Genomic DNA, 27,498 nt, shown 5'->3' on the forward strand with positions numbered 1-27,498 from the left:
GTGTATTACTACTTTTCCGTTTCTAATTAATAATTAAGGCATGCGTTACTGAATGGTAGCGCACTGGCTTTTGCTAACATAGTTCCCGCGTTTGTATCCCGACGAAAGCTAAATTTAAAACATAATCCTCTGTCTTGCTATTGTACTTAGTTTAGACTGCACAACATCAGACTATAAATTATATTTATATTTAGACTATGATTTGTTGTTGTAAATAATGAGATAAAAAATATATATATAAATCCGTAATTCAGCGAAAAAGCCTCTTAAAGCACTAATGTTGAATGGGCTTTGATAACCAATAAAGATTGCATCCAGATAAGTCTGCGTGTAGCTGTATTAAGTAATATACAGACTTACACTATACGCTGAAGTCTACATACCCTACTCGAAACGCAATGAGGGTAACATGAAAGGCGTTTTATGAGGAGAGAAAGTACATCAATTGTACAGGGTTTAACATTCTGGCTTACCTTTACATACACGAAAATTGGAATATGAACTGGTAAATGTCGCCAACATGATTTTTGAAATAACTGCCAATTTTAGATATATTGCCGCTCAGTTAGTAAAGGATATCAGAATATAGAATTAATTTATCAATGCGGAAAATGAACATACAATATGCATGCATATGTGTGATGAATCGGAAATACCAGCTTGATAAAACGTATAATAATTCCTTTGTATTTGAGCTTAAATAGTTTACGTGGACCTTCAAAAACACTATTTGAATAATATCCCCAAAATACGAACGCCTTTGCAATAAATCAATAGACCAACCTATGCACGTACGCACACCGTCGCGGAAGCACTGATCTTGTTTATTTCATGTAGCCGAAGCAATACTATTGCAGTTTTTCCCGGTCCATGTGTTTGGCAGCAGGCCCAATTTTTTAAGCGAAGTCGATCACAGTACAGCGGCGTCTGTTTATTATCTTTCAAACATTATTCTCTTAAGTTCTTTCGAGATACGTATTACGCACATGTTTTACATATTAACTATCGCACAAGAATCTGCTTGTTGCATTTTAAGTTATATTCCGTTCTCCGCGGGATATAATTATACTGTTTGCGTGTAAGAATGATTTGCACATAATAATGTATTGTGTACAGTTGCTTTTTTATCAGTTAAAACTACAATTTTATAAAGTCGATGAACATTTTCTTGAAAATAGTTAAATATAACCGGTTACATATAAACTGGAGCTCTTCGAATCCGTTCAAGTGAAAATACAATAATACATTACCTCTTACGTAATGGTATATTATCAACTCATCTTGTTTATATGAACATTTTCCCTCGTAGTTTAAATGTGTTTGTAACCCGCGGTTATAGGGCGTAACGTTGTTCAAAAGGAATATTAGCCAAAATATGTTAATATGCAAATATGATTTCGCAAATGTTTGATAAGTGAAAACATAATTACGTATTTGTTAACTAGTATTACTCATTAATATATTCTCTGTTTTTGTATAAACCGTAGGCGATACTGAAACACTGTACATCAAACTTGCAAGTGTAGTTGTTACTACGGAAAGCAAACCGTACAACCCAGGTCGATTATACTGTGCCAATTTTTTTTCACAAAGACATTATAATTATAACCCGCGGATAACGGTTTATAACTTAAAACCAATATTGGTTTCTTCAAGCAAATTACAACATGTTCACATCAAAGCCACAGGTACCTTCATGTATTGGGTTGTATTAATATAAATTGCATGTGAGGACAATATTTATTGAACGCCGTAATCTCAGGTTCCGTGAAACCCTAAGCAATTGATCGGAGCGTTATTAAACATGATGTTGGCAACTAAAAATGTACTATATAACTAAATAAAAAAACAAACATACATCTCTTTAGTATTCAATAATTATATTACATCAATTTATTCTTATTGTGCATATCGCAGGTGACGTCTCTGATAAATAAGTGACAGCAAATTACAATATAGAGTATTTTCGGTTGAATCGTTGGCATGTAACCGTTCACGTGTTTGATTGCTAAAACACTTAATCACACATAAACAGGAACGAAAATACAAAATGTATAGCATGTATTTATTGCCCTATTCAAAACTTGATTTATTTTTTTTAAAACTAAACCGTATTTTCTGATAAGAGATGATAGACGATGTTGTAAAAATTATTACATAAAAAATGATATGCATCCTCAAAACACACAATGTTTTTGTAATGAAGTAGTTTGAAACATCCGTGTGTCAAAACATTTTTATTGAAATATTTAAAGAGTGTTTACTGCTTGTCTTACATTTATTATAAATGGAACAATATAATGAAACGATTGATATCAAATTTCAATGGTATTTACAATGAATCTATACCCTGATTCCGAACTCTATTTGATGAACTACGAACAACATTTTTACCTTTAATTGTTAACGTTATTCAGTTTATTGGTATCTATTAACTTATTGTCACTTATTGTCCAACGCAATGATATTTCGGCGTTTTCGAGAATCTGCAACACTTAATGGAACTTCATTTGAGTATGCATATTGATCAAGTTATAGACACAGTGACGTCCTTCTCTAACTCATCTTCTGATTGGCTGTTGCTATCTGGATGAATGTTACTCAGCATTACACTTATAGTTTCCATATCGGACGGATCCACGAGATCAAGAGGTCGTTCCCCTTCATCTGTTAGTATGCTTTTGTCTGCACCATTCTCTAAGAGAAACCTGAAAAATGCGTACATAGCTGGTGTTCGTATGTTTGAAATGAAATACTCTTGCAATATTCGTAAGTATATTACTTGGCAGTACAGTTTCCACCCATAATCTTCGAACTTGAATAATTGTGTAAATGTTCTTATACCATCCCAACCAAACAATTTCGTTTTAATTTAAAACATATGCATGTCATCTGATAAGCTTTTCATGTATTCGGCTTATAAACTTATAAATTGTTCTCTAAGATGTTGAGGTATATGGATAGGACAATAAGGTAGTTTGAGCTCAATTGGCACTCTGAACAATTCTAATAGCAAAGTGTAAGACAAGACGTGGAAAAATAAAATACTATGCAATTGAAATGTAAAATATGAACTTACGTTCCTTTGGGCATAACTTAATACAAAATCGAATGTAATCGTTGCAGAACATTTTGAGGAATTTAACAACGTAAGCATATAGACTCGTTGACACACGCCATACCTCACTAGCAAATAAAACTTCGTTAATATCTAAACTCACTGAATAATATCTGCATGCCCCTCTGCGCACGCAGCGTGTAGCGGCGTCCATGAATCGTCGTCCTGTTTGTTGATATCCGCTCCATGGGTCACCAGGAGTTTCACTGCAGCCTCGTTCCCGTCCAGGACCGCATGATGAAGAGGGGTCAGACCTATAGGACAGTATAAAACGCTGTTCAAACGTTACACTCATCATGTGCTCAGCCTATTTGGGAGTATAATTATATACCCGAAATCTGTTGCAACAACAAATTGCTGCTGTCTCGTTTCCGTTAGGTACCGCCTCGTGCATAATGGAAATACCTATAGAGAATTTAAGTGCATTATTATATACATGTTTAACAAGTAAAGTGTTATGAAATCTATATAGCATTTAAATTCTCTTACATTGCTACAAATATAGACTGCATTATGTCGATACAATATCATCAGGCCCATGCTTTCTTTGCGACCACAGTCAGGAAGAAAATTTAATGAATTCCATTATAAATTCAATGTAGGAAGAGTTAATCGCCTAATACTAACAACGATTGTTAAATTATAAATTAGAACCTTGTAGGTAATACGTTTTCGTTGTTCAGTAAACGGTTCATAGTTAAGTCTTGATAGACAGATTGATATTTGATATGAAGCAATTGTTACAATTCATGATATAATCACTAATTGTTCGTTACCTATTTGACTAGAACGATGTTTATATCACCGTTTCACAATAACTCAATTTCTTTTTAGGTTTAGACTGTTTGCTGTTTGTAGTGTGCCAGTTGTGTTTTTCAACCACTGATATAATTAAAATGAATTGACGTACTAGTTATTAAAAAATAAGTGTGTAAGTAACGAAGAAATAGTAAACCAACTCTTTTAAAAATGAATATAAATATCTGGAAATGATGTGTTTAACTACATTTTATTAGATTACAATACGATTAAAAGCCGTGAATATAATATCGGCATCAACAATCCACGCATTTAACTTGCTTTTAAATGATAATCAGTTTTTATACTCTTGCATGACTAATAACTTAAAAGTGACAACTTTATTTATGAAGTCATTTGCATGGACTTGATCGAATGCAAAGTAAATAAAAATTGTGTTCATTTGGTTAAATTGGTACAATAAAAGCGGTTTTTGCATATTTGCGTGATAAATAATGCGATCATATATTGTGAAGATCTGCCCCTATTTTTGTCTTTCAAATGGCAATTGCATTGGCACAATATATTAAATTGCTTTCAGTTAATTTATGCAGAAAATTTAGCCGAATTTTGAAACTGAAAAAAATAAAGTGCAGCATGGTAACACGTATTTTACATTTCTATTTTTCAGGTGCATAATCAGCCGCTACATGACAATTTCAAGTGAACAATTAAATGAGAACATCTAGCTAATTTTCAAAGTTGCAAGCACGATTCGCATAAAACTTTGTTTTGTTTTGATTCATTAAACGCTATAGAAAGAGATAAAACACAATGAATATTAATCACATACCTGCGTCGTTTATTCCATTAATGTCCACCTGTAGACTTGCTCGTCGTAACATGAGGCCCAGGGCTTTGACGTCATTCTCTTTGATAGTGTCCAGAAAAAACGAGTTCGTCAGAAAACCGTACACCCTTGGCCTTCTTGCCTTCCGGGTTCTGCTTAGCAAATAAACTTGCTCTTCGACTCATTGTCACTTATTGCGCACTTATATACTTGCGATGGTCCCCTTTTGAGCTTTATTATTTACACCTAAAAAAACGCTGGTACATTTCCATTGTTTCGGAACGTTCGGTGACCCAATCACTCGCCTTTGTAATCCTTTTTGTGCGGAGGAAATGAGTGAACTAGACACTCATATGTAATGAAGGATGTGTAAACTTAAAAGTAATTGTGATTTTATGATATAAGATAATACATATATAGGAATAATTATAACATAGAAACATCTTAAGTAAGGGAGAAGTTGTCAATTAGTGTTTTTTGTTAGGCAAATGATCAACCAATTGCCTAAACATTACAATACAATATGTACAATACAACATTTAACATCAGAACAGTAGTAAAGCTAAGATCTTCGCATTGGAAAGGTTATTGAAAAGTATTTGGGTTTAAACCAGTGATTATGAAAAAATAAAACTTAAATGGGATTTTGTAAAAGTTATAAGTACTATAGTTTTGAATTAAATATTAACAAAACAAAATTAATAATGCTGCACGAAATGTTTAGATAATTGAAGTTTAAATAAACCTAAGACACAAACCATACGCTTAATACCTTTCATGATGTGAAATAACACATTTCTACTTGCTTTGATATTTTTCTATTAAGAAGCAAAACACATTTCCTACAAAATCATTTTCATGAATGCTTGAAATATCTGTATGAGCGTTCCATTTTGAAATGCAAATTACTTTACAACGGTAAATAAATTTGTATTTGCAATAAAAGCAAGATCTTGTAACAAACATGCATTAAACCATTTAATGGAGAATAAAGCAAGTATTTTTATTTGCCTTGCCAACAAATACACACACATACGCACGAAACTAATCACTAGGGTATCCGATATACGATAAAGCACAACGGCAACACTTGTGCAGTTTATTTCAACTCGCCTTTTACTACATGCATCTGTTTTTCAACAGAAAGTATTCTACCAACAGACCCAGTGTTGGAATTTGTTCCTAGCGCATAAACATCTGCTAAATATCTTAGAAACAAAATTCCCAACATAATTCCTCTGTTTAACTCGCACACAACGCGTTTGTTTAGATGATAACAGTCGTTATTACGATTCTCCTTTTCACCATTTTATTTAACTCCATGCCATTCAATTACTCGGCTCTACTCCTGTACTGAAATAACGAATTGCATTTAAAATATAAACTATTTGTTGCATAAACATAACCCTACTATGTGTTGGGTTTGTTTGACAACATAAAAAATTCCACGGTCATTAACAATATACATTTACAAAGTACTTTTAATGAACACCTTACGGACATCTATCTTAATTTGTATAGCTGTTCACCGTCAAAATTCATGATCTAATAGTCACGCTGTATTCACCTATTCATCGTTTAGCGTTAACTTATGCTTTACAAAGTATGTCAGACGAAAGAAATTTACATTTAGATTGTCAAACTCACACAGCGCAGTTATCTTTAAAAACGTGCCAGAGGCGACCGATTATAAACGTACATATGTCGACAAAGTTAATAAATATTTTTTATACAATATATGTATATATATATATATATATATATATATATATATATATATATATATATATATATATATATATATATATATATATATATATATATATATATATATAAACAAAGACTAACATTAACTTTAACAGCATTAAATTGCTTAACACTAATTGAAACGTACAGTATGTTTAATCGTTGGCGTGTATTAATAATAAAAACAATTTTGCTTATGCTTTTTCGCCCGATTATTCTTGAATTCATAACAAGGAATACAAATGGCATTTGCTTCATAACTGCTGTAGACAATGAATGTAACTCCAATCCAAAAGATTGGATTATATTGCTTATTCTTATGCCAGGTTCTTACAAGCACGGTATTTTCATTGTTATTGTTTTTCTTTTGGATTTTCATACGTTAATCAAAGACATTCCAACGCATTTCACCAAAGACCTTTTGTTTGTTTGAAAGCAGTACTGTAAAGTAAACTTGCACTTTTAAGTGTATTGATAATAGCGTCATAGTTGTTAATTTGTCTACATACATCGATGTTTTTATTAAAGAAACACATTTTAGTGTTTGTATATACGCGACTACGCAGTGTAATTAAACAAGGCGGCCTCCATTTCATACAAGGAACAAAACAGTATTTACAACAATGTGTTGCGAGATAAACCTGTGCATCTAGCTGCATCAGAGGACAATATTTCACTAATGTAAACATCCCTCACGCTTCGACAACGTAGTTTGTTTCCTCCTTCTTATCCACTTTTATAAACGCGTTATAAAATACAGATGTACGATACATTTTACGACTGGATTATCATTAAACATCTTGTTTTCAATATTGAAACCCTAGCGACATAAGTGGGAGAGAAATCTATTTGCCATCAATGATTTGAATAATTAAAAGGTATTTATCTTATAATGTTCGTTCAAGCAGCAAAAACAATCCCTATTATTAACAGCAAAATGCACACGTATTAAATTATTTCCGGTGATTGGTTCGCTTGATAACGTCTTGTAGCCCGAACGAATGAATGAAGTTAATGACGCAACTTTACTTTAAATAGCACTTACGATCAAAAAGGTAAAACGGTTTGGGGTTATTTCTTATAACAACTCAAGACAAAAACTTTAGTAAGTATATTAAAAATTAGCGAATTAATGTATACAATATTTCATTATTGTGTTTTCTTCTGAAGTTTCACTATATTTACTTTTTTCCATATAGCCGATCTTTTTAGAGAAACGATATTTTACGACATTAAAACATCTCTTATATCGAAGGCTACCAATGATCTTTACAACAATGCAAATGCAGATTTACACAATTTGCATACTTGAATATATGAATTATTGTTAAACAATCTGGAAAAAATGAATAATTTGGTGTCATATGATATTTTCATTTTTAATTACATGGACTTTTTAAACTCCTTATTCACTGTTCTAATACATGCAAAATGATACGGTGGTTGAGTCACGATAAACGAAACTAACGAACCTGCAGACTTAATCACAAATGTTGCATCACTTAAGAAAAACAACACGTCGCACTTAATGGGTCGATGTTAAATCGAATGAACACTACTGCTATATAATGTATATTGAGTAAAATGTTACCAGTGTACGTTCACAATTTAACTTTTATTGATGTAAATATATGACTTATTTATTATGCGTATACTCTCACGTATACATATATTAGCATAACATTACTCGCATCGTCGATATTATAACAAAGGACTTGTGTAAGGTTTTCCAAAATGTAACAATCAAAACTAACCAACGCATTGTTTATAGACACACTATCAATACCACTAGAGTTGCTGTTCATTCGTTATCATAGTACTGTCGCCATTTGGTGTGTGTGCTTGTTTAGCAAAAACACAAACGGAACGTTTTCGACATAGTTTTACCAAACAAAAACGACAAAAGATCATGGTTTGTTGTTGGTTTCTTGGCTTTGAGAAGGGAGACCGTTTTAAAAACTATGTTCGGTATGTTTAATAAAAGCAAGAACTTATCAACGTTACATGCTTAAGACTCTGTGATTACTGTCAATGTCATATACTTAGTTTATTGAAATTGCGTGTTACGTTTTATGACTTCCGGTTGATAGAATAATAATATGTCAGCCTCCATGCACGTCTTCGTTACTTTACATGGTGTCAGAATTTGACGAATCCTGTCTACACGTTAAGAAATACGCAAAATAGTAAAAGCCAAATAAAAAACTAGTCCCTGGCCTATTGATTAAAGTCGGTAAGAGCCCAATATGGAAGGTTTACACGGTAATGCACCGACGATGAATTGGCAAAGTCCGGATCTCGTAACGGCATGGAAAGACTTTTATACTCATGTTGAATTCATGTTTAAAGGCCCCTTAAAAGAGAAATGTGATGAGGAAAAGTCGGCATATCTAATGATTTGAGTTGGACTGAGAGGTAGAGAGGTTTAGGAACATGGTCAGACCTGTTCGATGATGATAGAAAAAAAGCCTGCTGAACTTTAAAAGAGGTTCGAAGATGTTAGACCCAAGACTAAATCAGTCTATAACCGCTACAAATTTCACTGTAGAATATAAATTGACTCTGAGTCAGTAGATGAATATATTACTGACTTGAAAGTTTTGGCTAAGGAATGCAATTATAGAGAACAGAAAGATTTCCTTATTCGTGACCGTGTGGTATTCGGAATCAAGAGTCAAAAGATAAGAGAAAAACTGATTCAAGAAGGTTCTGACTTAACACTAGAAAAGGCAATTGACATTTCCAGGTCGTATGAAATATCACAAAAACAGTCGAAATCCATGAACAGTGGAGAAGATCCAAATGTCCACTAATTGAAACCGCACAAACCTAAAACTCAGCAGTCGCAAACATTCAACTGGCCTAGTCGACAACCACACAAGTACATAAATCAACACAAACCCCCTAGTGTACCAGTCATAAACATGTGGCAGATGTGGTTATAAACACTTAAACAGTCAGAACTGCCCAGCTGTTGGTAAAACGTGCAAGAAATGTGGCAAGAAAGATCACTTTGCTAGAGTTTGTAAAACTCGACCTGACAAAAAAGTACATGAATTAGAAGGAGAAGAGTATGACTATGATGCCTTATTTGTAGGTATGCTGAAATCTACAGGAAGAAAGGCAAGAAAGACAAATGAGACTTTTAATGAAAATCTACTTATTTATGGAGTAAGCTTGAACTTCCAACTGGACACTGGAGCGAAATGTAACGTGTTATCAAAAACTGATTTCAAAAAACTGAATTTGAACGGCCCACTAAGAAAGGCAGTGGTAGCTTTGAGATCATTTTTAGGACACAGAGTTGTGCCGGAATGACTTATAACACTTGACCACCAGTGGAAGGATGAAATTCATTCTCTTGAATTCTATGTAGTTGACACGAAATCGGAATCAATCATAAGTGGTGATACGGCAGAAAAAGTAGGCTTGCTAAAACGTATCTACCAGATTGAAGATGAATTTAGCGATTTGTTTGAAGGATTGGGATGCCTACCCAGGGAAGTTCAGATAAAGGTAAATAAAGATGCAGTACCAGGTGTATATGCATCAAGAAGGGTACCTGTCATGCTGAAAGATAAGGTCAAAGCAGAACTTGAAAGAGTGGAAAAGCTAGGAGTGATAGTTAGGCAAAAACAACCTACACCATGGGTGAATAGCATGGTAACAGTAGTAAAACCAGATAAGTCAGTCAGAATTTGCATTGATCCAAAAGACTTGAATAAAGCAATACAAAGAGAGCACTCTCCCATGAAAACAATAGAGGAAGTAGTTGCTGAAATGCCTGAAGCGAAAGTATTCAGCACCATAGATGCAACGTCTGGATTCTGGCAGCTGAAATTGGACTATGAAAGTTCAAAATTGACAACCTTCAATACACCCTTTGGGAGATACAGATTCATACAAGCTCCGTTTGGGATAAAGTCAATACCTGAAATCTATCAAAGAACAATGACAGAAATGATGGAAGGACTGGAAGGTGTACAAGTGATTGTAGATGACTTATTGGTATGGGGAAAAACTGAAAAAGAACATGATGAAAGACTAAAAGCAGTGATGGACAGAGCACAAGAATAGAACCTGAAACTTAGTAAGAAGACATGTAACTTCAGAAAGGACGAGGTAGAATTCGTTGGTCACAAGATCACAAAAGATGGTCTGAAACCAGACCCAGAGAAAGTTCGTACTGTGCGTGATATGAAACCACCAGTGAATTTTAAAAAACTGCAGACTTTCTTAGGCTTTGTCACATATCTTCAGAAATTTCTGCCAAACATGTCTGAAGTAAGTGCACCATTGCGACATGTGTTACACAAAGATACTAATTGGCATTGGGAGAAAGAACAAAATGAAAGTTTTGAAAAGTTGAAAATGTTGGCATCAGATGCACCAGTATTGGCATTCTACAATAAGGATGAAGACATAGTGTTGAAGGAAGATGGAAGTTCATGTGGCCTGGGAGCAGTACTCCTGCAGAACAACAAACCGATAGCATATGCATCTAGAGCGTTAACCAGCACACAAAAAAACCATGCGCAAATAGAAAAAGAGAATTTAGCCATTGTACTCGGTTGTCAAAAGTTCCAAGACCAGTTATATGGTAGACACTTTGTTGTGGAGTCTGATCACAAACCTTTAGAGAGCATATTTAAGAAGTCAATTACAGAAGCGCCACCGCGAGTACAGAGATTACTCTTGCGCTACAGAAATATGACTTTGATGTGAAGCATAAACCAGGGAAATCGATGTTGATATCAGACGCACTGTCAACATTGTATTTGAGAGAAACGGATGAAAATATAGTTCCAGATCTCTCAGTACATGAAGTACAATTGAATGCTCATTTACCAATGTCAGAGAAGAAGTACAAAGATTTGCAAGAAGAAACTGCAAAAGATGAAGAAATGTGCTTACTAAGGGAGATGGTACAAAACGGTTGGCCAAAGAAAAAAGCACAAGTACCTGAGACTATTAAAAAGTACTGGGCAATGAAAGATGAAATCACATGTGTAGATGGTGTATTATATAAAGGATACAAGGTGATAATTCCTCATGGACAGAGGAAAATGATGTTGACACAAGTACATGTAACACACTTGGGCATTGTCAAATGTAAAGCTAGAGACAGAGAATTTATGTACTGGCCAGGCATGATGACACAAATTGAGCAAACGGTACGGAAATGTGCAATATGTGCTTTAAACAACACAAAACTAGGAAACAAAGAGCACAATAACATTCCAGATAGACCATCAGCCAAGATGGGAGTTGACTTGTTTGAGCTGAAAGGGCATCACTACCTACTAACAGTCGATTATTATTCTAAGTGGCATGAAGTAGAGAAATTGGACAATCTAAGCTCAGGAAATGTGATTGCATACTTAAGAAAACAGTTTGCCAGATACGGGTTTGTGGATGAGATAGTGAGTGACAATGGTCCACAGTTTAGTAGCCGTGAATTTCAAAGATTTGCAGAAGAGGCTAATTTCAAACATACAACCACTAGTCCTCACTATAGTCAGGCGAATGGTCAAACTGAAAGATATGTACAGACGGCCAAAAAGTTGATTCAGAAAAGTGACGACCCATCAAAAGCGTTACTCGACTACCGAAACACACCCTTGGAAGGGATAAACCTATCACCAGCCCAATTACATATCGGACGACGTTTGAAATCTTCGCTGCCTACGAGAACATAACTCCTGACACCGAAATACACCAGTCCAAAGAAAGTACTCCAGAGGTACAAGCAGCGTCAAGCAAATCAGGAGCATTACTACAACCAAAATAGTGGTACTACATTGAAACCACTTCTACAAGGACAGACTGTTACAATCAGACATGATGGGAAAATAATTCCAGGAACAGTGGTAAGAAGACATAATGCGCCGCGATTGTATGTAGTGGAAACAAAGGAGGGTAGAATCCTACGCAGGAACAGACGACACCTGAGACCAACATCTGCAGAGTTTCAAGATGATCCACAAGACCCATGCAGCTCTGTGACTCATCAAGATTCAAAGGAACAGGAAAACAGTGAAAACAGATCAAAACAAAGTGCTAATGTAGAAATTTCAGCAGATGATTTTGTGCCAGAAGTTGTATGTGATAGTGAAAATGCAGATCTGAATGGTACGAAAACCACAAAATCTGGAAGAAATGTGCAAATGCCAAGCAAATATAATGAATATGTGTGTAATCCACTAAGTGTATGTGTGAAATCAGAAAAGAAATGTTGTTCTAAATATCTTGTGAAAAATTGTGAAGTTTCAATATCAGTATCATTTAGATAACAGTTTACGTGTGTTTAAAAGTGAATTTATCAGCCATGAAGATCAATACTGAACAATTCGTAAGATTAATTTCACATAAGATATTATTAGACATTGGTTTGTAATATATGTGTATCATTTGTTATTATATCTCATGATCATTAATTAAATTTGTTGCTTATGCCACTCCAAATTGATGTGATGGTCGTCGGATTTGCCGCACCTATTTTTTCAAAATGGAAAAAAAATAAAAAAAATTTACCGCTCGCACTCATTTTTGTGTCGTTCTGTAACCATAGCGCATGTGTTTTTTTTAATTTGTGAAAAAAAGAAAAAAAGCAATCTCGCAGAAACGATTTTGACGCTGAATATGAATGCCGAATATAGTGTTTCGTAACCTTTTTAATCGAGAACTGTAGTCGCTCGAAAATTCGATCGAGACGACCAGAAAAATGGCTTCCTGCGTGACCGTTTTAACAAATTGCGGTGAAAAGTTGCTGTAGCGAACCCTTATAAATATAAACATATCTGTTTCGTTCTGTGACTTATTTGAATGTGTTTGTTCACGTTCGAACATGCAACTATCAGCAGATACCTTTGAAGCATGCTCAATTTAACAACATAGGGAAAAATGACGTAAGTGTTGTATGCATTTTCTTCATTAAATGGGCATATGGACGGTATCTCAATATGTGTAGTCGTATTTTTCCTATAACACAATTTTAAGTGAACGAAAAATAAACATACAATCATTAAAGGCTGGTTCTAAAAAAGTCACAGGGACAATGTTTAGAAGTATAAAAATACATGGTTGTCGGAACACGCTTTACAGCTTAGAGCTAGGTCGGTTAATTTAAGAAACATAAAAACAGTTTTTTTGTAATGTGTATAATTTATTTCAGAAAAATATAATACCGTACTAGCCATCGATATGCCCCTTTTAAAATAAGGTATCGACACTGGTTTATTAACTTATATGCATGGCCTTTGTCCGACTGTCTGTCATTATCATTTTGATGATTGTCCCTCTTCAAGTGCTATTGGAACATAGTATACCTTTTCACTGCTTGCAACATGGTATACCTTTTCACAGCTGTCACTATTGCAAACCTCGAACAAATATAAGCAGCAATAGGAAGACATGTGTCCTTCTATGATATGGTTATATTTCGTGGTCAAAGGTCATATGCAACTTACTCCTATAAATATGAGGTCGATATACATCGACCTCATATCATTTAACGTCAATTTGTTGTAGTATCGTTCCGACCTGAAATCATATCGGAACCTTTAACGGTTGCAAGTTCATATAACAGCGCAGAATCTTCATGGAAGAGTTATTCAATATAAAAATATAAACATTATTTTACTAATTGCATTAGAAGATGTTTAATTAAAACTTACAAGTAATGCTATTCCTAAAATGAAAACACTAGCTTTAGACTTGTGTTCTACATTTTAAAGTTAAAGTGCTGAAACCTAATTTTAGTGCATTTTTATTTGAAAAGTATGTAACTCGTAAATATATTATTGCAGGTTTGTACAAAGATTCTTTACTTTGTATAAGAATTGATTTGAATGTAAACTATAGCTGTTTAAACCTCTTGTTAATGCAGTATTTTTCTATCAAAATGTGATTTTTTTTCTTCTTCGCTCTTCGCTCGCTCGAAAATTGTCCTGTTTTCAAAAAAAAAAGTTTTTTTTTTTCGCTCGCCTCTTCAATTTTTTTTCAAAAAAACCGGTAGACCAACAAATCAATTTGGAGTGGCCTTAATTTTAAAGTGAAAATATTAGATAGCCTGTATTCTACATGACTTATAAGAGCCTTTCAAGATGTTTATGAACTTTTGTAGTGTAAGAGACTATGATGTGGGTTAGTGACTAAAGTTAGTTTGATATGTATTACTCATTTAACATGTATTGTTCGAAGTTGTGTTCATTATAAAAATATATGAGGCATGTTAAGATTTATTTGTGAATGTTCATAGGACTGGAAAATACTTAGAAGACTATATTGGATATGAGCCTGACAAAAGTTAAAAAATTTACTTTCATGGGTTCTTGTTTAATTTAGTTATTAAGTTCACTTGTAAGTGTAAACAAAGCCATTCAACTCAACTCATTGACTGTTGTGTAAACTTTCAGAAAAAGGGAGATGTCATATACTTAGTTTATTTTTACCTGCGTGTTACGTTTTATGACTTCCGGTGGATAGAATAATAAAATGTCAGCCTCCATGCACGTCTTCGTTACTTTACAGTCAACAGTTAACATTTAAACTCAGACAATTGCAGCCACTGACACTTTATTTGACTTAATTTACAGGGCAATACGCAATGGCGCCCATGTTAAAATCATTTCTCCGAGAACAGGCAGGGCTCAACATTAACGGTTGTCCGATTGCCCCTGGCAAGTAAAAGTTGGGTCCTGGCAAGTTATTTTATAATCTAGTTGTCCGATCGGGCAAGTGCAAAGAAAGAACAAAGAAAAACGTGTGTTTCAGTGGTTAAATACACTGTAACTCCAATATAGTGCGGTCCGTTATAACGCTGTGTCCAATATAACGCGGGGGGTCCTTGGATCCCGTTTTTTCTCCAACCTTCCATTTCTGATTCAAATCCATGTTATGCAACTTCATGTATTTTCAGAAAATTCAAAGAAGCCGTCGATCACAGCTTGATTGATCCGTCCGCTTAACTGATTTTAACTGATTTTAATCGATTAGAGGTTGAACGACACTCGACAGTTAATTGGTGTTAATCTGTTGTGTAATGTCAAAAAAGGTGTGAAAACTCGCGAGTCTGTGTTTATTACATGTATTCCCTATCAGAGCGGTTCAGTGCGCTAATTTCAATACGGCAAGTGCAAGCGGAATAATTATCAAATTAAAGTTATTTAAAACGATTACCTGTTTATGTTTTGTATTTATCGTGTATGGTATTTCATTGTATAAACTATGGCTGTGTAAGTGTGTTATCGTTTATTATATGCTACACATGCTTGATAAATAAAAATATCTGTGTGTGAGATGCACTTAAATTTGTGCCCGTTATCTGAAAGTCCACGGAAAGCACGTTTTTCACATGCTGCATATGACGCAATAAAATGTTTTTTTGTATATGTATCGTATTGCATTCAATCTAATTTTAAATTCGCTCGTCCAATGAAAGCTGTGTCCCATAATGCACTGTACTAATTTTTCTGAAAAATGGCGTAGGCATATGAATTTGTTTACAAAATTCGTAAACATATTTCTTGTCATAAATGTTTAACATTATTTTTTCGTAAGTGATGTTGTAATTATATTGGATTATCGGATAAATGTACACATTAAAAAAGCGGTATGTATACTGTTATCGTTCGATTCGGTTTATATGCATGTATTTGCGGATGACAACACAGCATGACATAACACAGGACCTATATTATAGGCTATACTTTACATGTTTTTATAGCCCTCTTAATTAAATAAGCTCAAAACTTATAACGCTGTCCGTTTATAACGCTGTTGCGTGGCTTGGACCCCGTCATCCGCGTTATATTGGAGTTACAGTGTAGTACAAATAATCATGAACGATTTGCATAATGCACCAATTTACCTCGGCGATTATTGTTTGCGGAAGTCCGAACTAACTACGCATGCTGCGCTTGAATTTCCAAACTTATTTTTAGAAACGCCGTAAATGGCTTGGGTAAGTTGGGATTCCAAACATCGGCTTTCAAATGAGATTATGTTTTTCATTATTATTCAGTTACCAATAACATCGTTGGTGTTTTCAGTCAAAAAGAAAAGTACTAAAATTATATAACTATAAACACAAGAACAAGTAGCTTCGGTATATATATATTGATTATATATATATATATATATATATATATATATATATATATATATATATATAATATATATATATACATACTTTATATATTTCATATTTTGCGACATACATTTTCAACATTCTTTTGCTTTACGTCAATTGACATTTTTTACGGTTCACGTGTTGTATGAGAAATGTCGAGTTTATTTACCTTCGGCTTTACCAGTAATTCTAAGTCTGCCAAATCAAATGAAACTTGCAAAGAAAAATCATCCGAAAGTGCCAAACAGTACGAAGCGAAGCGAAAACGCAACTTTTTACCAAAATAAAAAAGTGAATTTGAATGGTTGAGATACGATGAAACGTTAGAGGCAATGTTTTGCAAACCCTGTGAACAGTACAGTGATGACAAGAGCTCATCATTCATTTCTGGGTGCACTACTTTTCGCCTTGAGTCTATAAAAACGCATGAAAAAAGTTCATCTCATGAGCTTGCTTATAAAAAGGAAACGATTTTGCTCATGAAAGAAAATAAGCAAACTATCGTCTGCTCGTACACCGGAGACATTGACAGTTCGGCGAATTCGCAAACTCTCATTGACATTCCGGGGTGCTCAAATGTAGTTGATGCCATGGGTTTAAGCATCAGAAAATTGAACAAAGACGATTTACAAAAACTTACTGTCTGTTTCAATTCAGCATATTGGATAGCCAACAACGAACTGCCCTTCACCCTGTATCCATCCGTGCTTGATTTACAGAAAATCAATGGTGTTGAGCTGGTATTGAGTTACAAGACAGACATGGCATGCAGAAGGTATTTTTGTGATACATAATACGTAATTAAATGAAACAAAGCCTGCAAACATATTTCATTTTATAGTGTACAAATATAAAAAAGTGAACCTCCATCTGCCCCAGCAGTATTGCACTCCCATCATCCACCATGCATTTAAGTCAAGTGAAAGTAAATGAACAATAAACGTTACAATTAAATTATTGTTCTTTTAAATATTTGTAAGTTAACTTAATCTTGTTTTAACACCCCATGGTCATGTACAGAGTATACTGATAGGTCCTAAAATGCACATATGCAAGCTATTAATTCTGCATAAATATCTGACCTGCATATGGCAATGGACTAAGTTGACATTTCAAACAACATGATTGTTACATGCTATTCCAGCAAGTTGAATTTGTAAATGTTAAATATGTTATTTATTTTTATTTTTCAGGTTCATGACCTTCATCTACAAAGATCTTCAGAGTGTCACCGATGATCTTCTAAAGCAGTCGAGGGTGTTAGCTATCATGTTCGATGGCGCCACAGATGTGTCAGTTTGCGAACATGAACTGGTGTATGCAAGAGTGGTAAGCTGATAGAAAACCTTTATAAACGAATGTATTATTTTTTGTTCTATTATTTTATTCTATTAAATTAAGGTTTAATAAAACGTTTCTTAAACTTCCCTCTTACTAGTCTTTGTAGAAAGTCTTCACCAACTTACTACAAATAACTTAGAATATTGTTTTTTTTTACATCAGACTCAGTTTTGATTTTGAATAAAAAAATTAATGTCATATACTTATAACGTTTAGATTGTTACGGAATCTTGAAGATTGATGGTTAATCTGCATGACTGTTTTTCCACTGCAATTTATTCATTAATGGCAAATAATACCTTTCAGGTGATTTCATGATTGATCCTTTAACATTTTTTTCTTTTCGTCATAGGTAATAGAAGGGGTTCCTATGTGTCTATACGTTAGCATGAAGGCGGTGGAGCATGCACATGCGGAAGGTATACTGGGGACTATCGAAGAGGCCATGCCCAATATTGATGGAAGGAAGGAGAAACTGATAGCTACTGGGTGTGATGGCGCCAGTGTCAATCTGGGTAAAAGTCACAGTGTTACGGCTCTTCTTAAGAGAGATAAGCCCCAGCTCATTTCAATGCACTGTGTGAATCATAGATTGGAGTTAGCTGCGTTGGATGCTCTTAGACAAAAAGATGGATCAGTTCTTGAAGACATAAAATCAGTTCTTCTTCATCTCCACAAACACTACCACTATTCTGCTAAAGCCTTACGGGAACTAAAAAGCTTGGAAGAAGCCATGGATGTGAAAATGTTAAGACCTGCCAACTTGGAGGGTACACGCTGGATGCCCCACCTTAGCAGATCGCTGGCAATTCTGTTGAAGCCTTAAACCAATCTTGTATTTGTTACACATTTTGTATACCAGATGCTTTAGATGCGTTGGAGACAGCTTGCCTCTGCCTGGTGGCATTGGAACTTAGACTAGGTAAAAATCTACAGGGATTCATTGATGCAACCAGTGACCAGCTTACCTTCCAGGGTATTCAGCTAACACCATCTACATCATCTGATGAACAACTTAATGCAAAAAAAACGGTCTTGTGGACATTCTCATTGATCATATCTCCAGTAGTATGAATGACCTAGACACCTCTCCTGTACTAAAAGCAATGCAAGTTTTCTTCATGGTTAACCTTCCTGACACTGAGTGGACCTTGCTACATATGGGGAAGACCAGGTCAAAACATTGTGTGAACATTTCAAGGTTGACTTGAAACGTATGGGTTGTCAGTTGGAGCATATAACAAGTACAGAATGGCCAGCTCTGAAAGCCCACATGTTCAGAAATAGAACACGTTCTACTGATGTGATGTTCAAACAACTGTTAACTGATCAAAACTTAAAAATCAGGTTTAAGAATATTCTTATGCTTGTAGAAATTATTCTGGTTGTCCCTACTTCCAGTGCTATTTGTGAGAGAGGATTCTCAGCCATGGCCAGAATCAAGTCTGACTGGAGAGCATCTCTTCAGCCGGATATGCTCAACTGCTTGATGGCGATCTCCATCTCCGGACTAGCAGTACTATAGGGGAGTATAACTGGCCCAGAGCAGTTAACTTCTGGTACACCGGAGGACAGAGGCAACGTAGACCTGTGTTTGATGACGAAGATGTGGAAGAGAATCTGAATGACTAATTATTTCATTAATGATCGAATTTTGGGACAAATCAACATTAAGACTAATTAGACTTGAATTGCTGTAATCATTTTGTTAAATGTGCAAAAATAAAAAAAGGTTTTGTGGTGTATCATTTTGATCTTTATTACAAAATATGAGGTTTACAGTTAATTTGATACTTCATCTTTGGTCAAGTGGCTTTACGTTCAGGGCAAGTAGATTTTTAAGTACTTGCCCGGCAGGGCAAGTTGGTTTTGAGGTTAATGTTGAGCCCTGACAGGGAACGAAAAAAGTACAAACAAAAACCAAAAACACGTTCGAACTAGTATCTTCCCTTTAATAACCCTTTAAAATCCATAAATAATCCATTTAACTCAATAATTGACGATTTTGCATTTAGGGTCTTTAATAATTATTTTAGCAGAGTTAAATAAAGACCCTTATGCCATCCTATCACTATATTCAAATGAATTTATGAACTCGATAAACTTTCTTCTTCGTCACACGTGAACTCAATTACATTTGCAGATTTCTGCATACAAAGATATGTTTAAAGTAGAACAATGTTTTATTTGTCTATGGTAAATTCCCTTATTGTATAAGAAAAAAATAATTTAATATATTAATAAACAAAGAATGGAAAACATCCCATTACACAACAGATAAACGAGTGCATTATACCCGTGTACAAAATGGGACATTCCAGTGTGGTGCTATTTTTACCATCTTATACTTCATCTCTATGCCTATCGTGAATTAAATCGGAAAGCAAATATTGCAGAATATTTATTAATTGTGCGATATTTGTATGGCTTGTTGCACATTCTAAAATGTCAAAGTATATGCACGGATTATAAGCAAAGCACGTTGAACGAAATAAGGAAAATGTGATAAATTGACAATTCAAATATGTCATTATACAGTACATTTACATGTGAAATAAATCGCGTTTATAACCAATTTTCAAAAAGACTCGCACTTTTCTCAACTGCAATATGCAATATTGGACAACAGACAGTGTGCTTTTCTGAAGTAATTTTAAGTTAATGATAAACTCAGCTTTGTGCTTTGAATATGTAAAAATCGTTATTTGGCTAAAGATATTATTTTATAACGCAGTCATGAAAACGGACTATAAGCCAAATTAGAAGAATAGGCTAGCATGTTACGACGACCATGTATATGTTACATCACTTAAAACATCTAGAAGAATAGACGTCTTTGCAAGCACTCTCTTGCAGTTTGGAAGCACCACGGATTCCGCTAAATGATGCAAATCTCGACATCATTATCAATTTGTGCCTGGTCATTTTGATGAACTCATAGTTAAAATGTACACTTTATTTTATTGTGAATTCATTTTTAAATGAATTTGATAAAATCAAACTACATGTCGCTGTTTATTTTGTTTGTTAACGAAATCGAAGCGTGACACTTCGCGCGAAAATAACGTCATTAGAAAATGCATTGTGGGAATGTTTTGGTTAAAGTAACCGGTGGTTAAATTCCACTATGCGCGGTTAGGTTACTTTGCGGTATATCGTGTTTATACAATCGAGTTACCTTGATGGTTACTAAACCTGAATAACCGCAAACCTACCAAGGTTTGAAAGTTACCGAGCGAGCGGTAACTTTAACAAGCGTTTATACAATTGGGTGCAGGCTGGAGGAAAATTGGGTATATTGCTTGAATATCTTTTGTTGTATAACGGCCTCAATTCTGATAAGGCGAATTCGAATAACGTACACACGTGTAAGCTTGGATATTGGATGAATTACTGACTATTTTATTGACGAGTGCGTATATTTGAATGTATGCTGGATAATAATAGATGATATGTTTTACATAACATGTATGTTATGCTTGTCAAAGGGACCTTATCACAGATTTTGGCATGTATTGAAGTTTGTCATTAAATTATTTATATTGATAAATGTAAATATTGCATCTCAATAGCTCCAGTAAAAACAAAAATAAAATTAAAGAAAGAAAAAAAGTAACCTCAACTGGGCTCGAAACACTGACCCCTTGAGTAAATGTCTAACGCTTAGATCACTCGGCAAACCGTGCTCATACAATGAACAATGGATTTTATACTTTATATAGGCAATCCTCGTTGTGTCACAAAATATAACGACAACAACAGAATTCTTCAAAGTATTCAATCGTTTCGCTTTGCAACGCTTTATAATTTTTAAGTTTTTAAATCGTCAAAAGATGCATACAATGGATATTTTAGAGCATGGTAAATGTTCAGTATTACTGTTTCCTCATAAATATAAATACAACGAAAATTTGCGAATCTGAAACATTTTTTTTTATTTTGTCAATTTACCAAAACTTGAAAAGGCCACATTAACATAGCTTAGATAGCTAGATGATTCGTATACAAAGAAGTCGCGGATTTTGATAGTATTCATAAAATCAATTGCATCCTAGTAGACTACATGTTTAAGTTTATTTCAGTAATAATAAGACAATGGTCGATGCACGAAACGTATAAATGCATAATAGCAATAAGATATGTTATCTCATATGGAAACAAACATTTGTAATAACAATATTATATGGTTCATTAATTAGCATGCATTCCCCACCATTGCATTATTTTTGAAACTATTTTTACTGACCATTCATTCATTTGTTTTAGATCAACTTATTTTGGTGACCTTATTCCGTCATCGTCGTCGACATTTACCATGTGAACATCCTGAGATATTACCGAATCGTCCTACTATTCAGAACATGTGCCCCAATACTATCTAAACATACGTTTTAAACATAAGGTCATGTGGGGTCAAACACTAGGTCAGTAATCCAACGTAAAGCAAACTCTTTGAAAACTATAGAAGTAATATTTTTGCCTTGCCAAAGCATGATTAAACTTGCCCAAAACATTTGTGGTAATAAAATATCATACACGTGAAAAAATGGATCTGGTCCGTTGAAAATGTGCCGCCAGTTGACGCAGTATGTTTTATGGCTTGCCCAAAACATTTGTGGTAATAAAATATCATACACGTGAAAAAATGGATCTGGTTCGTTGAAAATGTGCCGCCAGTGGACGCAGTATTTTTGTACTGCTATATAGAAAACTTTTACACACTACAGAAGACACATTTTGTTCAATTATAACAAACGTTTGTGTTAAGATATCTCGTCCGTGTATCCCAGGTGTTCGGTTTCGTCCAAAACATGGTCGCGAATGGGCGATTTAGTTTTCCTGTCTGTATTGAAACCTTGTAAAACTCTTCTCACTTGTTCGCGCAATATTTATGACTGACAGAGGATGGGACATTGTTTTCTAATATGGCAATAGCGAAATATTGAACACACCATATACGTTACATTAATTATTTGCCTTATTAACATTAACATGAAACTTGTTCAGAACATATGTATCATCTCTGATACGAATTTGAAAAAACAGCCACCTGCGGGTGAAATATCCATATATATTTTTATTTGTTGAATGATATCTTGGCCTAGTGTGAAAATAGGGTCGTTCCGTTCAGAAAAGAATTGTCAGAAGTTTGGATTAGATTTCAATATAATTAATTAATTATATATTGCTTTAGTAAGATCATAGAAATGTAGAGCAGTTAAAGTCTCAGATGGACTTCTAAGGGCTTTTGTCCCTCGTGTTTGTCTTCACCTTACGTTCGACATTAGTATTATCGCATTGTGCGTATATAGTACTTGAAGAACGGTTCGTGTTATTTCATTATCACATTCCATGATATTTTAGAACCGTATTTTCAACGTGCACTTATCTTATAATCCCCAATTATTTACAGATGAGAACTGATTGCAAATATTTTTTTTGCATAGTGCACAGCGAGTGAAAGACAGCATTGAAGGTTCCGACATCATGACTTTGTGACATCTCCTTTGAATCAGTAAGCATGTGTACTTGAGAATTTATATTGCAAATATATGAGGGCACAATAATTGACAATGAGTCGACGAGCAAGCTTGTATGCCAAACAGAATCCGGAAGGAAAGAAGGCCAAAGGTGTGCGGTTCTCTGACGAACTAGTGTTTCTGGACAATATCAAAGAGAATGACGTCACAGCTCTTAGTCACATGTTGCGACGAGCTAGTCTTCAGGTGGACATTAGTGGAATTAATGACGCAGGTATGTGGTAAAGAATAATTCTTAATGTTCTTATAATAAATTATAGTGATGGTTTGCCTTTACACCAAGAGGCATTGATACGAAGAGAACATTACAAACCTATTCAGATAAACGAACCAAGCATACAATTTTGCATTATAGTTTTTTTTCCATTTAACAGGTTCATTATTTTGCGACCTGTGGCCTTTAAACTTGTTGTGTTTGCAAGAATATGCAACAATAACATAATTGTTCTAATCTAACAAAGCATATCATCTCATGATCAGCCGTTGCATCATTGGATGCACAAGCTCACTGCATAATCCTATGTCTCCGTAACATAAACCACCAATAAAGCGTTAACCTAAAAAATATCTTTAATGGTTGAACATAGCTAAGCTCAAAAGCATAACAATAGCAAGTTTTTAAATCTAATTACGATGAGACAGTAACACGTTTTATTTCGTTGGCTATGAAATGTTATCGGTAATTCGAAACATCATGATTGTTTGATTCAAATTTATATACGAGTTATTGTAATACTTAATTCGAACAATGTACGTATACATTCACCGAACTTAAGAAGCAACATTGGACACTTCTCATAATTGGCTCTGCAAAGCAGTTTAAACAGTTATGTATGTATGAAACTTCTCTCATTATTTATCACTTGGTCTAACTGATTGTTCATAACGCAATGCGATTTGCACATTGTACGTGTGTTGCTTTGCAATTTATGTTTAGCTGAATCGGGTCGCATTCTTATAAACACGATACTGCAAAATTATCTATTGACAGCGATGAAAGTGAAAAAATGAACTCAATATACGATTTCTAATATTGTGTTTATAACAATGCACCAATTTCCTATAGGTCTTACCCCTCTTCATCAGGCGGTTCTTGACGGGAACGAGGCTGCAGTGAGACTCCTGGTGACCCATGGAGCTGACGTTAACAAACAGGACGAGGATTCGTGGACGCCTCTACACGCTGCGTGCGCAGAGGGGCATGCCGATATTGTTCAGTGAGTTTATGTTTACATGGGTTTCTCTGCTACATAATGAAAAAAATCCACAAAGCATGTACATATCTTTTAAATATAAAGTTAAAATGAATAACTTCCTGCAATCATTCCATTTTCGGTTTAATTTGTCTTAATTGATTTATTGGATTGGATATTCAATTCGATCATATTCGTGGACGAAAAAATAAAGAAAACAATATACTAACCAAACGAATGAAAACTTGCATAATTTAATCCCCTGTGTGCAAAAAGGTTCCATATGACATTTAAATAATCATATGGTACCTTTTTGAACAAACTGAACGATTTTCGGTTTAATTTGTCTTAATTGATTTATTGGATTGGATATTCAATTTGATCATATTCGTGGACGACAAAATAAAGAAAACAATATACTAACCAAACGAATGAAAACTTGCATAATTTAATCCCCTGTGTGCAAAAAGGTTCCATATGACATTTAAATAATCATATGGTACCTTTTTGAACAAACTGAACGATTTGATTACAGCATTTATTATACTCTACTTCTTTTTTTTAAATATTCATTTAGAGATTTTTCTTATGGTAATTTAAGTTGGATATTAAGTCTGTTCCGAAGATTACGTGTTAAATACAATCGGTTCTTAAGTAATTATTTGCAGCACTTACATGCATCAAAGATTTTTATTGTCGTTTTGTTTCAGATTTCTTATAGAAAACGGTGCAGACAAAAGCATACTAACAGCAGAAGGGGAGAGACCTTTAGATCTCGTGGACCCGTCCGACATGAACACAATACGTGTAATGTTTAGCAACATTCAACCAGATAGCAACAACCAATCAGAAGACGAGCTAGATACTGACGTCACAGAACCAACTACTGAATAGCGACGTTTGAGTTAGTAATGCAGTGTACAATGTGATTAGAGGAAATGCAGCTATCAACGACAACACTTTTTCATTAAATGGTGCCAAGTGTTGTCATTTGAAAAGTAGTAATGATTATTAGCTCATCACATGTCATTTGTTAAACGGGTATACATACATTGTAAATACCACTATATAAACTACTTTCGAATAAATCCTTTCAATTGACATTTTTTAAACTGACATGTAACTGATGCGTTAACATTGTTTCTTCTTCAAATCACGTGCATCGTTATTCCAATAATATATGCCTTATTTTCTGTCCCGGTTATATACGTTTAAGTGCTTTTGATAAACAGCACATTTTCGTTGTTCTGTATCATAAACAAATCTGCAAAAATACGGTGGCATCATTTTGTAAATACCATAAAGTTATCTATCGAACACAAAAACGTATTTATCATCTCAGGTACAGAACATGTTGGTCCTACAAGTAAAAAAGTATAAATACATGTAGTAAAAATGCATTCAGACAATCCTTAATGGCTTAATGTACATATCATTAATTATAGATGCATTTGAGTAAAACTGCTCAACACGGCCACGATATTCACATGGTAAACACAAGTATATACAAATCACTTGAATACTGACATAGATAGTGTAAAATTAAAGCTCAATCTTATAAGCCCGTTTTATAAATTGGTTAAATCTCGTCATTGTGATAAGATAAGATCCAATAGGACAGATAATTATATCACATTAATTTTATATGCATCACAGCACTGCCTCAGTGCGTGGCAACAGTTGGATACAACTTTTTTTATAAAAGAAAACTTTCGGACAAACTTAAACATGATAACACCAATGCTCATATTAAGGACGTGCTGTGATAGCATATTAAATTGTTTTTTAGTGAAAATACCATGATGACCGTTAAGAACATAAGGTCGTCTATACATTGCTATTTGTTTTTAGAATTCAAATAAACGGAAGCTCAGCGTTGCGAGCCGTCGGATCTGTATGACTTAAGATCGCCAATGTGGTTTACTAAGGTTTTTGGACTTCGAGTCCTTGACTAGAATGTTATCGTCGGATGACATGCACCGAGTAGGCGACCTGATTTAATGTTGGTTACTTGCATACAGGTCTTGTTTAGGTAAGCATTTGATTATAGATTGATCAAGTTCAATCTAAATGCTACATAAAATAGAAACACTGTTCATGTAAATCTGTCAAAATTTCAGTTTGGATCGAGGCGTTGTGCCACTAAAATTTTGTTAGTAAGAGCCTTACATTCAGACCTATCTAGGGATTCACAATACATGTTATTTTTAATTTGCGTTAACTGACAAGTTCACTACCTGATTTCATTGTAATCAAAGACGTATTGCGATAAAATCCATTGATTTCGTCAATCAATTAAGTGTATGCTCTGATTTGCCAAAACCAACAGCACACAAAATGTATCTATCAAAATAATTACTCTTCAAATTCTGAGTATAAAAACTCGTTTATAAAATACATGTACACAATAATTATTGTCATCTAGGAATACTTTTAGGCGGGCAGTTGTCATAGTATATAAATATTACATGTCTGACAGGGTGACAGTAAATTTGTCAACTTGAGGAATACTGTCAACCGAGGCGAAGCCAAGGTTGACAGTATTTTTCCGAAAGTTGACATATTTACTGTCACCCTGTCAGACATGTAATATTTATATACTATACCGAACAAACTATTCAAATATAAACAATTTATATAAACCATGAACAATTTTAATATTCAATAATTGTATTTAATTTTAGCGATGAACAACCATTAATATGTTGAGTGGTTCAGATTTTCTGGCCGAGCAAAATAAACTTCGATTTATTCGGAACCGACCAAGTAATCGATTTATCCCATCAATTTTCTTAGTCGTCAATATTTAAAAAAAATATATTACCGAACCAGCTTTCCGT

At 34.3% G+C, this 27,498-nt stretch overlaps 1 protein-coding gene and 1 pseudogene across 3 annotated transcripts; one reads left to right on the forward strand and one right to left on the reverse strand.

Annotated features, from left to right (window-relative positions):
• Positions 1-1,863: 1,863 nt before the first annotated feature.
• Positions 1,864-6,311, reverse strand: LOC127873374 (protein phosphatase 1 regulatory subunit 27-like; annotated as a pseudogene).
• Positions 6,312-13,154: 6,843 nt separating this feature from the next.
• On the forward strand, positions 13,155-25,774 carry LOC127873369 (protein phosphatase 1 regulatory subunit 27-like). 3 transcript variants are annotated; one of them, XM_052417227.1, is made up of 4 exons: positions 13,155-13,360; positions 23,339-23,679; positions 24,532-24,682; positions 25,369-25,774. In XM_052417227.1, the coding sequence occupies exons 2-4, from the start codon at positions 23,499-23,501 to the stop codon at positions 25,550-25,552; spliced, it is 516 nt and encodes a 171-aa protein (XP_052273187.1). In that variant the 5' UTR covers positions 13,155-13,360; positions 23,339-23,498; the 3' UTR covers positions 25,553-25,774. The 3 variants fall into 3 exon arrangements, with proteins under 3 accessions (XP_052273187.1, XP_052273186.1, XP_052273185.1); XM_052417226.1 differs by having other exon boundaries at positions 23,373-23,679; XM_052417225.1 differs by lacking the exons at positions 23,339-23,679; positions 24,532-24,682; positions 25,369-25,774 and adding exons at positions 17,242-17,359; positions 17,778-17,913; positions 18,278-19,668.
• The last annotated feature ends 1,724 nt before the right edge of the window (positions 25,775-27,498 follow it).

Source organism: Dreissena polymorpha, chromosome 3 (genome assembly GCF_020536995.1).
Source record: "Dreissena polymorpha isolate Duluth1 chromosome 3, UMN_Dpol_1.0, whole genome shotgun sequence".
Taxonomy (NCBI): domain Eukaryota; kingdom Metazoa; phylum Mollusca; class Bivalvia; order Myida; family Dreissenidae; genus Dreissena; species Dreissena polymorpha.

Coding starts and splice junctions, on each gene's coding strand:
- LOC127873369 (XM_052417225.1), top strand. Junction 17,914..18,277: donor AACTGGTGTATGCAAGAGTG/GTAAGCTGATAG, acceptor TTTTCGTCATAG/GTAATAGAAGGGGTTCCTAT.